The 16,633-nt window shown below is 49.1% G+C and overlaps 1 protein-coding gene across 1 annotated transcript; it reads left to right on the top strand.

The window, feature by feature from the left end:
• The first annotated feature begins 12,707 nt into the window (after positions 1–12,707).
• Positions 12,708–16,410, top strand: SOX18 (SRY-box transcription factor 18). The gene is made up of 2 exons (XM_032766435.1): positions 12,708–13,264; positions 14,342–16,410. Exons 1-2 carry the CDS (start codon positions 12,853–12,855, stop codon positions 15,190–15,192), a joined length of 1,263 nt encoding a protein of 420 aa, XP_032622326.1. The 5' UTR covers positions 12,708–12,852; the 3' UTR covers positions 15,193–16,410.
• The last annotated feature ends 223 nt before the right edge of the window (positions 16,411–16,633 follow it).

The following is a 16,633-nucleotide window of genomic DNA, read 5'->3' as shown; positions in this document are numbered from 1 at the left end:
TGTAAATTCACAACTCTGCTAGATGACAAAAATCATGGACTTAATAAAGATTCTGGACTTATGGTTCATTACAACAATCTGTAACCTATTAACTCTCCTTTATCCCAGACTGTAGAGGTGTTAGCTGCTCACTTCACTTTGAATGGTCTCTTGCAACGTGTTAACTCCTTCTCTGTTCCACCTTGTATTTTGCTGTGATACTCTGAGTACCTTTCCCAGATCGAAAGAAGAGTTCTGTGTAAGCGCGAAAGCTTGTGTCTTTCATCAACAGAAATTGGTCAAATAAAAGATTTTACCTCTCTCACCTTATCTCTCCATGGAAAAACAGTCCACAGCAAACATTTCTCTTACTGTAGATTAGTGGCAGAAGGACTGTGTGTGCGTGTGGGCATCGGTCTGTGTGTATTGCATGGACACAAGTGTGCAACATATTATAAAATGATACAAAGATTGATGGGAAACCGCCTATTGTAAAAGTCTTAGCATGCAGAGGAGTGATATCAGGCACTTAAACTGGTCCTGCTTTCCTCTCCTGCAGCTTCACTTCTGTGTAAACAGTTTTAGGAAAAGATTTTATGAACACAGATGTGTGCTTTTCTATTCACGCTGCTCCCCAAACCCACAAGCAAGGTGGGCTTTGTACTCACTTATGTGCATACATTATTCCTTTGGGTATGTCCATCAGAGGCTATGCATGCACAAGGCAGGGTAGACACTTTTGAACAGCTATTCCTGAAAGTGGTCCATGCAAAGATTTTTTTTTTCATTCAAGATTGCAGCAGATAAATATAATTAACTGAGCTCCTGTAACATACGCAGCGCTGTTATAGCTGTATCGGTCCCAGCATATTAGAGAGACAAGGCGGGTGAGGTAATACCTTTTATGTGATGAACTTCTGTTGATGGGAGAGACAAGCTTTCAAGTTTACACAGATAAGAAGTAGAGAAGCTCCTATAAGACTGCTTGGGATTGTACAAACTCAACCAATTTTACAAACTCGGTTATGCAAAAGTCTCAAGGATGATGGCACCGTTGATTTGGCAGGTCTTTTCCTGCCTTTCTTGCACACCCAGAGCAACTTAACAGACTCCGAGCAGCCAAGTCAGCAGAGTCCTCTCTGTTCAAGGAACTCAGGATTGTGTGTATCTTTTGTACAAATACTAATAAATAGTATTTTCTGCCAACAATTAAAAAAAAGTCAAGCATAGCAAATGAACATTTGAAATGTTTCAGTGTGGACCAGATGCTTTCTCCTGCCTGTATGGGATGCTGTGCCTAGAACTTATTTTTGTGCTGTAATCAAGAAAATAAATTGTGTCGATTGGAGCTGTTGAATGGCAGCCAGTTCTGTTTCTCAGTGGCTTTTCTGCAATCTGTGTCCACGTATTTGGCATGCGGCTGGCTGTGCATTGAGGTAATTCATTAATGCTGAAACAAAAATGTGTTTATGGGAGTCTGGAAATGGTTGGGGGAAATGTAATACTTTCCTTGCTGAAATGCTGGGCTGGTTTGGTGATGAGCCCTGAATACTAAAATAAACACAAACACAAATGACTGTTCAAAAAAGCACACACGCACCCCAGTCAGACCCACATGTACCCCCCTATCATATATACTCATGCACATCGACACCCCCCCTTACACAATACTATCACACACTGTGGGACTTAGCACCTGAGTGGCACTGTTCATAATCAGAGCACTTGACAAACTAGTTAGAAACATAATGGGTGGAATTTTCCAAAGCGCTCATTGTGGCCATAACATACCCCAGTGGTTCTCAAACTGTGGGTTGGGACCCCAAAATGGGTAGTGATCCTGTTTTAATGGGGTCACCTGGACTGGCTTAGACTTGCTGGAATCTGGGACCAAAACCCAAGCCCAAGCCTCACCACCCGGTGCTGAAGCCAAAGCCCGAGCCCCACTGCCCAGGGCTATGGGGCTTGGGCTTTGGCTTTTCCCCACACCCCTCTGCTGAGATGGCAGGGCTTGGGTGGGCTCAGGCTTCGGTCCCCCTGCCCCAAGGTCGGGTCATAATTTTTGTTGTCAGAAGGGGGCCCTGGGGCAATGAGGTTTGAGAACCCCTGACATACCGTTCAGTCACATATACACATACCTACATAGTCATCCCCGACCCCCATTCTTATTTCTGCACCATCCAGTTAAATACACAGGGCCACGCTTTCAAAGCATGGCTTCTGCTTGTGCCTGTGCAACTTTGTACGGACCAGCATTTTTTGGCGTTTGCACTGGGGATAAAATTTGCACATGCAAACCCTCTCTCAGCTTCTGTTCAATTCTAAGCCCTCTACATGCACAGTTGTCTTTGCACACAACGCTGCTGGCTCACAAATCTAGGCCAAGTCGAGGCCTTGAAAATACTGAGTCACGACATCACCCCCACATGCACCTCTGCTATGTCACTGAGAAATACCCAGCCCATTCAGTGCCACACACACAGAGCCGACAGTGCGAGGGGTGTTTAGTACTATCTCAGTACTGAAACACAGGTTACAAGTGTGATGCGTTTCCCAGTTTCCAGCTTGGTGAGGGGGGCCCATTTAAAGTGAGAGATTTCTGGCTGGCTGTACTCTGAGTTACAGTTGGACAGGCAGTTGGAGCAGCCATGGCAACCCCTTGCTTGAGGGCCTGATTTTAAGAAGTGCTGAATTCAGTGGGCTCGGTGCCTCTGAAAATCAGGCACTGGAGTCTTTGTGGGCAGACTGCTGATGAGGTGCTGGAGAGGAGAGCAGCAGAGTCTGTGCCAGAAGAGAATTTCTAAAGGCAAATAATTCTGCGAATGTCCAATGGAAGCAAGAAAGAAGTTTTCCTCAGGTGAGGGTTGAGGCTTCCCTGAGTGCAACAGAGGCTATCCTGAGATGCAAGCAATGCAAAACTTGATCCTCTCTTCCTGGGGCAATTGTTCCAGCTGTCTGGTGGGTGGCGTATGTGCAGCACAACAGCTCTTTTGGGTTAGCTGTGGGTTTCGCTTGCTCAGACAATGGGGATTTTTGGTTACAGTGGGATTCCTGTATAAATGAGGATGACTTTGATTTCTTACATTGAAGGAGAAAACTTTCTCCACTTCCTTGTGACTGGTGCCTAGTTTCTGTGCTGCGAAGGCTGAGGATCCCTTTTCCTGAGGGCAAGCCAGTGCTCAGAAGGTGTCTTGGGACACACTCTTCCTTGAGAGTTATGTATTTATTTGTATGTATGATCCTAGGACTTAGGAACCCCAGTCATGAAACAAGACTCCATTGCATTAAGCGCAGACAGAACAAAAAGGCAGCCCCTGCCTCAAAGAGCTTATAATCTGAGTGGAAGACGAGAGCTTTGCTGTTTGTTTTATATCTATAACAAAGATACCATTAAAACAAACAGTATGTGTGTGTGTAGGAGATAGCTCAGCTCAGAGATCGAAGAAGCCTTTCCCTAAATTATTGAGTCAAATCTGACCCAGATTTGTAGTCACCAAAGTCATGATGTTTGGAATCTGTCTACACTTGGGGCTGGCCTGTGTCAGCTGACAGGCTCAAGGGCTCTGGCTGCAAAACTGTGTGTAGACATTTGGGCTCAGGTTGGGGTCCCAGAGCTAAGGCTCCAGCCCAAGCCTGAACGTCTATGCCACAATTTTACAGCCCCACAGTCCAAGTCAGCTGACAAGGGCCAGCCACGGGTCTTTAACTCCAGTGTGGACAGACCCTCGGTGACAGTTTGGTGGCCCATGCAAAATGTATTTGGGAGGGTCTAACTGTGGTATGTGACCTATCGCTTAAATCAGCCTCTGTACCAGATGACTGGCAGATGGCTAATGTAACGCCAATTTTTAAAAAAGGTTCCAGAGATGATCCTGGCAATTACCAGGCAAATTGATAGAAACTATAGTAAAGAACAGAATTCTCAGGCAGCTAGATGACCATTATATGTTGGGGAAGAGTCACCATGGCTTTTGTAAAGGGAAATCATTCCTCACTCGTCTATTAGAATTTTTTGAGTGGGGCCAACAGACATGTGGACAAAGGTGATCCCCTGGCTATCGTGTACTTGGAATTTCAGAAAGCCTTTGACAAGGTCTTTTGCCAAAAGCTCTAATGCAAAGTAAGCTGTCCTGGGCTAAGAGGGAAGGTTCTCTCATGGATCAGAAGCTGGTTAAAAGATAGGAAACAAAGGGTAGGAATAAACAGTCTGTTTTCACAGTGGAGAGATGTAAATAGTGTGTCCCCTGGGGTCTGTACCAGGACCAGTGCTGGTCAACATATTCATAAATGATCTAGAAAGAGTGGTAAAAAGAGAAGGGGAAAATTCTGCAGACCATACAAAATTACTTAAGGTAGTTAAGTCCAAAGCTGACTGTGAAAAGTTACAAAAGGATCTCACAAAACTGGGTGACCTGGCAACAGTACGGCAGATGAACTACAGTGTTAATAAATGCAAAGTAATGCACATTGGAAAACAAATCCCAGCTATACATACAAAATGATGGGGTCTAAATTAGCTGTTACCACTCAAGAAAGAGATCTGGGAGTCATTATGGATAGTTCTCTGAAAACATCCGCTCAATGTGCAGCGGCAGTCAAAAAAAGCGAACAGAATGTTAGGAACCGTTAGAAAAAGGATAGATAATAAGACAGAAAATATCATAATGACACTGTATAAATCCATGGTACGACCACACCTTGAATACGGTGTGCAGTTCTGGGCGTCCCATCTCAAAAGTTATATTAGAATTGGAAAAAGTACAGAGAAGAGCAACAAAAATGATTAGGAATGTGTAACAGCTGCCATATGAGAAGAGGTTAAAAAGACTGGTACAGTTCAGCTTAGAAAAGAGACGACTTAGGGGGGATATGATAGAGGTCTATAAAATCATGAATGGTGTAGAGAAAGTGAATAAGAAAGTGCTATTTACCCCTTCACAGAACACACAAACCCAATTAAATTAATAAGCAGCAGTTTTAAAACAAATATAAGGAAATACTTCTTCACACAATGCACACTTGTTGCCTGTGGAACTCATTGCCAGGGAGATGTTGTGAAGGCCAAAAGTACAACTGGGTTCAAATAAGAATTAGATAAGTTCATGGAGGACAGGTCCATCAGTAGCTATTAGCCTAGATGGTCAGGGATGCACCCCCATGCTCTGGGTGTCCCTAAGCCTCTCACTGCCAGACGCTGGGACTGGATGACAGAGGATGGATCACTTAATGATTACCTGTTCAGTTTATTCCCTCTGAAGCATCTGGCACTGGCCACTGTTAGATGACAGGATACTGGGCTGGAAGGACCATTGGTCTGGCCCACTATGGCCATGCTTATGTTCTTATGTCTCCGGCCAGGGCTGATTGAGCAGATGCGCACATTATCAAATCCCACTAACTGGGCCTTTTGTTGCCTGCCTCAGTGGAGAGACCAAGGGATAGAATGGACCATGGAGACAGCTCCTCTCCTGTCCTCAGGGATCAAAGTTCTTGGAATTTCATCTGGAGTCACCACCATTGGTCACCTTTTCACCATGTAGGTTTTCATCTCTGGTCAGCCAGGCTACATTTGCCAGGTATGGGATTCCCTCCACCCCCAGAAGAAAGGATTGGAGAAGCTACAGAGAAGGAAGGTCAGACCAAAAAGGACAAGCATGCCAGTCCTGGCATCCCATTCTGCTCCCCCTCTGCAGTGATCAGCTGACTCTGGTGTCCAACGTTACCACATCCTGGTGGGCAAACAGATTTCAGCATTTGCACACCAGGAAGTTAGTCATCCATCACGGGTGCAGTGCACTAGTGTGGGGTTTGTACCCACAAAAAAGTGGTCACAACAATTGCGCATGAAGAAATAGGCATGAAAAATTGGAAGCTGGCTGAAAAGTTTGACCCTGAAAGGCGAGAGGCCAAACGGAACTCAGCTGGGAGTCAAATGAGTGTCATTAGGGTGAATTTGTCTTCACCTAACTGGCCACTTTAGCTGTGTTTCATCTTTTAACTTCTCCACGAGGCTTATAAACAGCCTTGGACTTCTGAGCTCTTTGTTCTCCAGGAAATTCCTTTCTTTTTAAATGTCTTTTGGAAATATTTGTTTTAGAAAAAGATAAAGTCCATATTGCTGATCATAATACCAGGGCGACCAATACAGGCTACGAGACCAACAGAGTCTGCTGGTTCCACTGGAGCTCAGATGCAGGGGATAGGTTGGTGCATGAGAAAGTAGGGGACAGGAGAGGTGCTGGGGTCGAGTGAGTCTGTGGAGGGCCCTGTTAATACACTGTATATCTGCAGATCCCAGATTTGAAGCCCAGCAGGTCTGGAGATTGGGATCACAGCAGTCCAGCTCCAGTGTCTACTCTGCTACGAACTGCATCCTGTCTTATGCCATGCACAGAATAACCAAACTCTGGTTAGTGGATATTCAGTTAACCAAAGGTCAGTCATGCCCTCATCCCAACAGCAATCAGCATTATCCAGTACAGCCTTGTGGATTGTCTCATGACACGAGTAGGGGTGTCTAAACCCCAGTCTCCCAACTAACTTCAAACTCAGATAATTAACTCTTACTTAAATCCCCCTAAAGTTATCACTGGCTATATTAATCTTTATTTCCTGCCCTAGCATGTTGTATGGTATTGTTACGTGCTGTTAAAGAGCTACCATGTTCTACCCTAGAGGGGGCTGCATTTCAGTGGGGAGTGAAACTATTGCATCCTTTAGGCTTTTTGGTCTACAGACTTCCTATGTCTATACAACACCTACCACAATACGACCCTGATTTTTTAGCCTCTAGGTGTTACTTCAATATAATGCTAACCAATAATGAAGTAATAATAATAATTAATAAATTATTAATAAATCTCCTCCTGTTAAAAGTTTTGCCCATCCAGTCAGAGAGCAGAAGCAGTACCATGTGAAACAATCCCACACCCCGGACAGTGAATAATTGGAGTGAACGATTCATGCAGGGGTTCCTGGACCCACCCAGAGTCGGAACATTGTTGGGGAATCCTTACAAACAATGTATCCGTTTTCAGGAATCGGGAGTGACTCCTGAATGATTTTGAGATGACAAATACTAGTCCGCCGTTGGCAGTGTGGTCAAGCGGATAGGGCATTGAATTCAGGAGGCCTGCCTTCAGTTCCTGGCTCTGCTGCAGCCATTGCTGGTTGACCTTGGACAACTTACTTCAGCACTCTGTGCCTCAGTTTCCCAATCTGCAAAATGAAGCTAATGACTTTTACCTTTCTTGGGAAAATGCTTTGAGATCATTGGCTCCTTGGACTACCTCGTCTGTCTGTCTGACTCCACCTGTTCCTTTTGTTTTTAACTTAGATTGTTAGTCTTGCGGGGTGTGGGGTACAGGGACTGTCTTTTTGTTCTGTATCTGTACAGCACCTCGCACGGTGCTGCCATGTTCCACAACTGCCTCCTGAGCGCTACCTCAAACCAAATAATCATAAATAATAGCATGAGTTAGCTCCCCTGCCCAGTCCTCCTGCCCATGGCCTTCCTCTCCTGGCTATTCTCCTACAGTGCCATTTCCCAAAGACTCTGGAGGGCTCCAACTGCCTTTGGAGCAGGCAAGAGATGCTGGGCCTATTTTTAGACTGGTGGGAGCTTGATGGCAGCCCCAGCGTCAGCCGCTTTGACAAATAATCAGAAGTGCGAAAGATGAGGGGGGATGGGGATGGAGGGGGGAACTTAGGGAAAAAAAACTTTTGTGTTTAAAGAACGTTTCAGCCACAGAGTCTGCATCCCCAGCCAAACTTCCTCTCCTAGGTGTGGCGCTGGAGCTCGCTGAAGCACAGGAGTCTATAAAGGGAAACCGGGGCAGCGGGGAGGAGGTCAGGGGAGAGAGAAATCCAAGGGCCCAATAAAAAAAAAAAAAGCCCTGTGCAGAGTGGCGGCTGCTAGGCTAAGGGCCAGCTCCTTAGACGCCAGCCCTGGTGAGGCGGGTGATGGGAGAGGTCACCCAGCTGGCTTTTACAATGATCTTATCTCTGCCCAGGAATATCCAACATTTCCTCTCCATGTGCCGCTACGAATCTGAACTGTGAGAAGCTGGAGGGCCCAGGGCAGCCCCCCCAGTGGCTTTCCCTCTCCCTCCCCGGCTGCCTGTCTCTCTGGCGCTGTCTCCCACCCCCCACTTTCAGCTGGGTTTTATTTATTTTCTCCTTCTGGTGCGTGGGAGGTGCCGTGTGTGTATATCTGGATACAGTGGAGCTGGGGGTGGGGGTGGATTTTTGTTTTTCCCCAGTGAAAGTTAAGAGGCCAGAGGAGCGATAGGAGCATGGACTGTGTGTTTATGTCACACCCCATGCCGGGTGTCTGCTGGGCTCAGATGATTTACCCGCTCTGGCCTTGGCGAGGGTGAAAGTCAAGGCAGGCAAGACATTGCCCACGTAGCCATCCCCGATGGACACAGAGCCCAGTGAAGTCGCTGGGCCTGGGCGAAGTTGGCTGACTCAAGCCGTGTTACTATGACTGTGTCTGGCACCAGCAGCAGTCGAAAGTTTTTGGTTCTCTTACTCATGGCTCTGCTGTGTTTGCAGCCTTCCCCGCTCCTTCCTCTCCCTGCTTTCCTGCCTTTGTCATATTTCATTTCCCCTTCTGTCTGTCTCCTTCTTCCTTCACCTGTTCTGCCTGCCTTCCTCCTTTCCCTCCCTCTCTGGCTCTCCTCCTCTCTAATCTAGCCAATCTAACAGATGAAAAATGCCTAAATTAGGCATTTCCATTGTGCAGATTGTTATCCGTAGAAACCTCACACCACCTGGCATGAACCCACCTGCCCAGGTGTGTGTGGACACAGCAACACAGAGAAAGAGTGGGACAGATTTTCCAAAGAGCTCAGCACGCAGTGTGTCCCAATCCGCAGCATGCCAAGTGCGTTTGAAAATCTGGCTCAGTATTTCTGGCTTCCCGTCCAAAAGTGGAGGGTGTGGGCTGCCCAAAAGTAGTCTGATGCTGAACAATACTGTCTGAAAGGTGCCGATCTCCCATGTGGCAATAAGTAGCAATCATTTATTATGTCCATGCTCCACCCTAGGCTGACCGTGAGCAGAGGTCTGCCCAGACAGGTGCAGCACAGCCAGCATCACCCAAAGCACTTTGATGGATTAGGAGTACACTTGCAATCCAACAAACAAAAGACATGAGCCATAGTTCTGCTGAGCGTCCCAATGGAGCAAGCTGAAATATCTCCCTGTGGGGTGTGCTACACGAGCCCAACGTTGCAATACACCACGCTGTAGATCACACGCACCGGGGTATTAACATGGCCTGGAAGATCTCAACAGTTTACAGCAATGCTGGGTGTGGTTTTACAAGAGTGAGCAGGATGGTTGCATGACGCTCCAGAGGTCCCTGGTTCAATCCCACTCGCCGATGACCAGAGTCTGTCAGTTTTACAAGTGGGGGCTCATCCAGGATTTCAACTGGGAAGTCCGGGGATGTGCTTCCTCAGCTAGGGGAAGTATGTAACCCACACATCTCCTGGGTGTGGTGGTCTGTCCCAGCTAGTGGAACCGAGACCACTTAAGAGAGAGATTAATGAGTTTGCTCTATAGTCTTAGTTAACAGCCAATTTGCTTTTAGCTCATGCACTAGGCTCCAGAGGTCCCAGGTTGGATCCCGCCCGCTGACGACCAGGGTCTGTCAGGCATTACACTTGGAATGACCAAAACGAGGATTTCACAACAGACTTGGGATATAAATCACTGTCCCCAAAGCCACAGAAAAAGGCGGGGTTGTTGCAAGATGTGGTCATGAAAAAGGTCCAATACTATTGTACTGGCCAAAACCATAGTGGAGAGATTGTTGCATGAACCAGCATTTTGGTGAGTTACAGGGTTCTGTTCACAGAAGTCACGTATCAGTCCAGCTGTAACCTTGCAAAGTTTGGTCTTGACCCTGCACAAATGGGAGCTTTGTTATTGACTTGAATGAACACAGGATCAGTCGTTTGTCTGTGGGTTTGCATTCTGTTATGCTAGGTTTCACTGGTCCAGGCTGTGCTGAGACAAATAGTGACGATTGCAGCGTTTTGCAGTGAGTTTTGAGCTTGTGTTTGGCTGAAATCTCTCTCTGTAGCTAGTAATACTTTAAAATATATATGGCCATGTTTACTATGCATCTTGGCCTGGAGATTGACCAGACAGCATCAGTCCCAAAATGTATAGTTGCAGAAATGGCTCCTGGCCTGATACCACTGAAACAAGGAAATAATAGCACATTGCCGTGTGCTGGAGTTACCAAAAGGACAGTAACCCAAAGAGGCACTTATTTCACTGACAAGTTACCACTTACAGCTGTGCTGCTGCAGAGACATGGAATCTCCATTCTAATGCATCGGCCCTGCTGCCTGCGCTCTGGCCCAGTCAACCAATCTTATCACTGAGACCCTGCACCAGTCCCAGCAGTGGTGGCCCAGACACCAGTACAGATGCACTCTTGCAAAGAGCAGATACACCACAATTTGCACCTTTAGCCGGGTTTCAGGCAGGGGTAAACTCCACCCGAGCAGGGGCTTTGCCTGTCTGTGCTAAGGGTTTGCAGTAGTGCTCTTAGGCCAGTAGCTTTGCTGTAATCAAGACAAGGGTCCAGAGTAGAGGAGGCCCTCCGTAGCTATTGTTAGGAGACTGAAAGGAAGGGGGCAGTTTATTCTTTCAAGCTCCAAACAGTTTTTGTCTTTAACATTTATGGTACCGCAGAGAGAACAAGCTTTGGGCTTTTACTGCATCGGAGCTATTCTGAGAAGCTCCTTGGGCTCCACTTCTCAAAGGGGAATGGGAACCTCCCCACATCCCTCCCAGCTCCCTGCTCCCCTCTAAACTCCAGCACAGCTGGGATCAGCTAGATCCTGCTCTTACAGCCCAAGGACAGAAAGCGGCAGCTGCAAATATTCCGACAGACCCTCTGCGCCACCGCTGACCAGGGCAGGCCCACGTCCCTGTCAGCATCGCTCTAGGTTATCTGAGTTTCAGTCCTATCCAATAACCCGCCCTGGTGTTCAGGAATAAACCGCAGACAGACACGAGCTGATCCGGGATTAGCCACTCCGCAGGCATGAAACGCCACCCAGAGGCACCAGCACAAACTGCCCTTTCAGAGAGAGGCTCTGAGGGCACCTGGAGGAGGGTGTGGGTGTGTTGGGGGTGCCCGTGGAGGGATGAGGGTGAAAGCACATGTCCCGGGGGAGGTGCTGAAGGCACTAGGCTGCACGCACCCAGCCAGAGAGGGGCTGGGGTGAACAGCAAGGGGAAGGGGCTGGCTGCAGAGGGGCTGGGGTGAACAGCAAGGGGAAGGGGCTGGCTGCAGAGCGGTTGGGGTGAAGAGCAAGGGGCAGGCGCTGGCTGCAGAGGGGCTGGGGTTGCTTCAGAGATACACAGGCTGTTTTCCCCTCCAGGTTGTATATTTTTCGCTTAGGGACAGGCTCTGGACGTGGCAGGTCTAACATACTGCAGTTCCCCTCTCTGCTCCCATGGCCTAAGCCAGGGCAGCGGTTTTCTGCAGGCGGCAAAACAGCACAGCGGAGTTCTCTGCAGCTACCAGCCCGGGGTGCAAGCCCACATGCGCGCCTTAAAAAGCGCAGGGCACAGACAGCTGCCCCCCCTCTCCTCGAAAGCCACCGCAGGAGAGGGAAGGGCAGGGGGCTGGAAACTTTCAGGGTCTCCTCTACAGTCACTGCTGATTTCTTGTTGCAAAATCTTAGCAAGGGACCCCAGGACCTGGCGGGAAATGGAGTTTGAAACCTCAGTTGTTTCTGTCTCGAGATTGAAGGGTAAATTGGGTATTTTTTTCTTTTAAAAAGCGCCTTTTGTTTTGTTTAGGGTTAAATGCAGATTGGCTTGTTTCAAATCACTTCCAGACACACACACCCCGTGGCATGCAACACCCCGCCGCTGCTCTCCGCTGCGAGCTCTTGCTCAATACGATGCCCAGAGTCCGCCTAATGCTCAGTTTCAGATTTCAGGCTGGGGTCCGGGGTAGAGTTTGCAGGCAGAGCGGGGTTTGGATGCAGATAGAAGCGGGGAGACCCTTCGCCTGTGCCCCAGAGCGCTGGGCCGGATGGCAGGCAGCACTGGAGGACAATATATTCAAGCCGATCCATTCTCTGCCCCCGGGACACTCCAGTAAAATACACAGTTTGGGCAGAAGCGGAGCTTTTTCTGCCCTGCTGCTGCAAAGGGACCGCTGCATATAGATAGTGGCGCCTACTGACACATAGGCAGCAGAGTGACCAGATAGCAAGGGTGAAAAATCCGGGCAGGAGGTGGGGGTAATAGCACCGGTGTAAGAAAAATCCCCCAATATCAGGCCTGTCCCTATAAAATCGGGACATCTGGTCACCCAGCTCCACACACGTCTCCCCAGGACCGGGTCCCTCGGCAGTGCCAGCTGCGCTCGACCTGCCAGGGAGCCCAGACAGGGCTGGCGCATCGCAGGCTGCAAAGCGCGCAGCAGCGGAGCGGATCCCAATCGCCCTGCCCGCTTGCTTTGCCGGGAGGGAAGGGGGGTCTGTCGCGCTGCGGATTTCAGCGACCCAGCAGAGCTTGCAAAATAAAAAATCAAGTCCGAGCTCCTTGGCCGGAAGGGAAGCCAGGTTTCAAACTGGCCCCCCAGCCAACCCCCTTCCCAATCGGCGCTTCCCGAGGCAGCCCGGGGACGCCGCCTCCCCGTTGCTGATTGGCCGGGGGTGGCTATATTTGACCCCTTCCAGCTTCGCGGCGTCCCAAAAGTTTGGTTTTTTTTCGGGAGGGGAACGCGCCTGTGCCTGACTCCCCCCGGACCCGCTGAGCCGCCGCCGGTCGCAGGTTTCTCCCCTTTGCCCCGCTCTGCTCGGTTCTGATCCAAAGGGCCGCCCAGCTGGAATGAATAGACCTGAGCCCAGTTACTGTAGAGAGGAGATATCGCAACCCAGGGGCGGCCGTTCATGGGGACCCACTGCGGCCCCCGCCGCTGAGCCCGGCCTCGCCTACCAGCCGACCCCCGGGGCAGACTCCGCTTCCAGCCGGACCCCCAGCCCCGAGCCCGGCTTTGGATTTCGCCCAGGCGCGGCGGGGGGAGAGCCAGGCGCGCTCGCGTCAGCGCCCAGCCGCTCGCCGAGCCCGGATCCCGGGTATGGATACAGTCCCACCTCGGGCAGAGCCGAGGGGAAGCCGGGGGAGGATTCGCGGATCCGCCGCCCCATGAACGCCTTCATGGTGTGGGCCAAGGACGAGCGCAAGCGGCTGGCGCAGCAGAACCCGGACCTGCACAACGCGGTGCTGAGCAAGATGTTGGGTAAGCGGCGAGGCGAGCCACTGCCCCCTTACGGGACCCGGGACAGGCTGTCTCCCTCCGGGACCCGGGGCAGGCTGCCCCCCCTCCGGGACCAGCCACCCCCCCTCCGGGGCTGGGACCCTGGGACCAGCCTCCGGGCCCCGGGACCGGCTGTCCCCCCTCTGAGACCGACTGCCCCCCTTCTGGGACCCCAGACAGGCCGCCCCCACTCTGGGACTAGGGTTACCAGACAGCAAGTGTGAAAAATTGGGATGGGGTGGCAGTAATAGGCACCTATAAAAGAAAATATCCCAAATATCGGGACTGTCCCTATAAAATAGGGACATCTGGTCACCCTACCAAGGACCCCGGGGCAGGCTACACCCTCTGGGACAGAGACAATCTGACTGGGACATGGGACCCGGGGCAGGCTGCACCCTCTGGGACCCGGGGCAGGCTGCTCCCACTGGGACAGGGGCAGGCTGCACCCACTGGCATAGAAACAGGCGCCCCTCGTTGGATCTGGGCCAGGGTCAGGCTAAAGAAGGCTGCATGGCTTAGGGCTGGTCTGCTTGGTGGCTGGAACGGCTGCTGTTGCTAACTCTCCAGTACAATGGCCCCTCCACCTCCTCTCTTGCCTTGCAAAGGACATTTGCTTATTGGCTTTCCTATCCGGTGGGGGGTTATTTTCCTTTTCGGGGGGGGGAGCGTGCAGTGTCCCATTGCAGAGAGGAGCCGGATGCCTGTACCCAGAAAGCGCTGGAATTCTCAGCAGAATGTGGCTCCTAGTAGGCCATTGCAGTCATCTCTTTGCTTCTCTGCAGGGCTAAAGAGTTAAATCTCTATTTTTCTTTTCTTTTCTTGGGGAGGGGGGAGACTTCGTATCACTTTTCAGCCCTCTCCCCAGAGGGGAGTTAAACTGGAGGTTTGTATGTTATCGGTTTTTTAACCGCATTCTGGATGTGACCTCCCTCCTGCCCTCCAAAGCATTTTCCTCTCTTGTATCTTCATGCATTGCTTCTTTGCAAAGATCTGTGCGTTCTGGAGGAAGGGTGCAGGGATGAGCTCTTTTAACGGGGTGTGCTTTCCCCTTTCCAGGCCAGTCATGGAAAGCCCTGAGTGCCAGTGACAAGCGGCCCTTTGTGGAGGAAGCGGAGAGGCTGCGAATTCAGCATCTGCAGGACCATCCCAACTACAAGTACCGCCCAAGGAGGAAGAAGCAAGCCAAGAAAATCAAGAGGATGGAACCCAATATCCTTCTCCACAACCTTTCCCAGCCATGCAGCGACAGCTTCAGCATGAATCATCATAGTGGCAGCCAGCCTGGCCATCACCAGCCTCCCCCACTTAACCACTTCAGAGAACTCCGCTCCATGGGGTCGGATATTGAAAACTACGGCTTGCCAACTCCCGAGATGTCTCCCTTGGATGTCTTGGAACAGACCGAGCCAGCGTTTTTCCCTCCTCACATGCAGGATGACTGCAGCATGATCCCCTTTAGAGGCTATCATCCCCATCACCAGATGGAGTTTCCCCCAGAGAAGCCCATGGGGCGGGACATGGCACTGCCCTATGCTCAGACCCCATCACATTTGGCTGATACTATGAGGACTCCCCATCCATCTAGCATGTACTACAACCAGATTTGCTCTGGACCGCAGAATATCCTTTCTGCCCATCTAGGCCAGCTCTCACCCCCTCCCGAAGCCCATCACGTTGACAGCGTAGATCACTTAAATCAAACTGAGCTTTGGACAGATGTTGACCGCAATGAGTTTGACCAGTATTTGAACATGAGCAGGACTCGTCCTGAAACCTCAGGACTCCCTTACCATGTCTCCCTGTCCAAAGTGACTCCGAGAAGTATCTCCTGTGAGGAGAGCAGTTTGATATCTGCATTGTCTGATGCCAGCAGTGCTGTCTACTATAGCTCCTGCATCACAGGCTAGGTCTGCCCCACTGCACGATGTGCTCACCCTGGAGAACGTATGACCCTTCAGTGCAGAGTCTCCTTTAAAAAAAGAAAAGCCATCTTCCTTTAACCATTGAGCTCCATAATATTTAGAGTATCTCATTAAATGCATCGCTTTTTTTAAAACATGCTGAAATCACTGATATACTGTATAACTATATAACACAAATAGATGCATTTTCCAACGCAGAGGGTTAACATAGACAAGAGGTCAGCCTATGGCACTCCATCTCTTAACTCTGTGCCAACTGGAAAATATGGCAAAGCTTCTTACACATTGTTTTCAGCCGGGCATAGCTGTAACTTCTAAGATCAGGTTGTTCTACCGTGTCTTTAGACAAACTGCAGTGATTCGTGTCTAAAACAACTGCCAATGGGACCTGCTCAAATTGACCATGTTTAACTGAAGGGCAAACTAAATAGCATGGGAAACCTTAGAGATATTTTTGAAGGGGTTGTTTTAAGACTGGGTGCCTGTTAGAGGTGGTTTTTAGCACAGTTTTCACTGTATTCTCAGCAATATATTTTAACTGGGCAACGAGGCTATATTTTTACTAAGCATTTTTATATATAAAATTATATTTAATGTTTGGGGTTTTTTTATTATCAAACTTTTTTTAAAATAAATCAAAGGATATCCATGAGCTCTACAGCATTTATGTAGCGAGGCTGGGTTTTAAAAGAAGAAATATTGGGAGAAAAGGGAATTATGATATCAATATTGTTGAAGAATTGACTAGAATTCTGCACACTCCCTACCCCTGCCCCCAGAATAGAACTGCATACGTTTTTATTGTCTAGATCTGTCTGGAGAGCATACTGGTTCATTATTAAAACATCTTCATATAATTATTCCCATCTTGTGTGCTTGTTGTGTGAACACATATTTTCCGCAAATGCATGTTGTCCCAACCATTTCCAGATTCTTGGATCACTTGATTAATGTCCTGACAGCCTAGCAATTGTATTAATTTCAATAGTATCGCCCGCCAGCGCTAGGAAGCCTTGTAAATGCTCTCCAAAGATATATGAAAGGTGGCTAGTGCTCAGAGAATGTCAGCAGACACAGTCCTCATGGCTGTCTCACCCTCTCTTAAATTTCTCATTTTGTAAGTGTGAAAGACATGTTCTATGGGGAAAGCATCTGTTCTCAGATAAATGACATTTAATAAAACATGTGATATCCTTCTCTTGACATTTGTGTGCCTCTGTGTGGTTATTATTTTTGCTAGCATGGCTGTACACTATCGTATACGGCCTGATGCCTACGAGCTTTTCCCGGATCCTCATTTGAGTCAAAAAGTGCAAGGATGGGGCCCATAAACGTTGCAAATGGAAAAGACTTCTAGCCCAGCCAGTACAGGCTTGTCCCTTGTAATGCATTTTCTAATGCTTTGTTCAGTCTAGTCATAAAACAT

The sequence above is a fragment of the Chelonoidis abingdonii genome, chromosome 14 (genome assembly GCF_003597395.2).
Source record: "Chelonoidis abingdonii isolate Lonesome George chromosome 14, CheloAbing_2.0, whole genome shotgun sequence".
Taxonomy (NCBI): Eukaryota; Metazoa; Chordata; order Testudines; family Testudinidae; genus Chelonoidis; species Chelonoidis abingdonii.
This window is presented reverse-complemented; position numbering and strand designations above follow the sequence as displayed.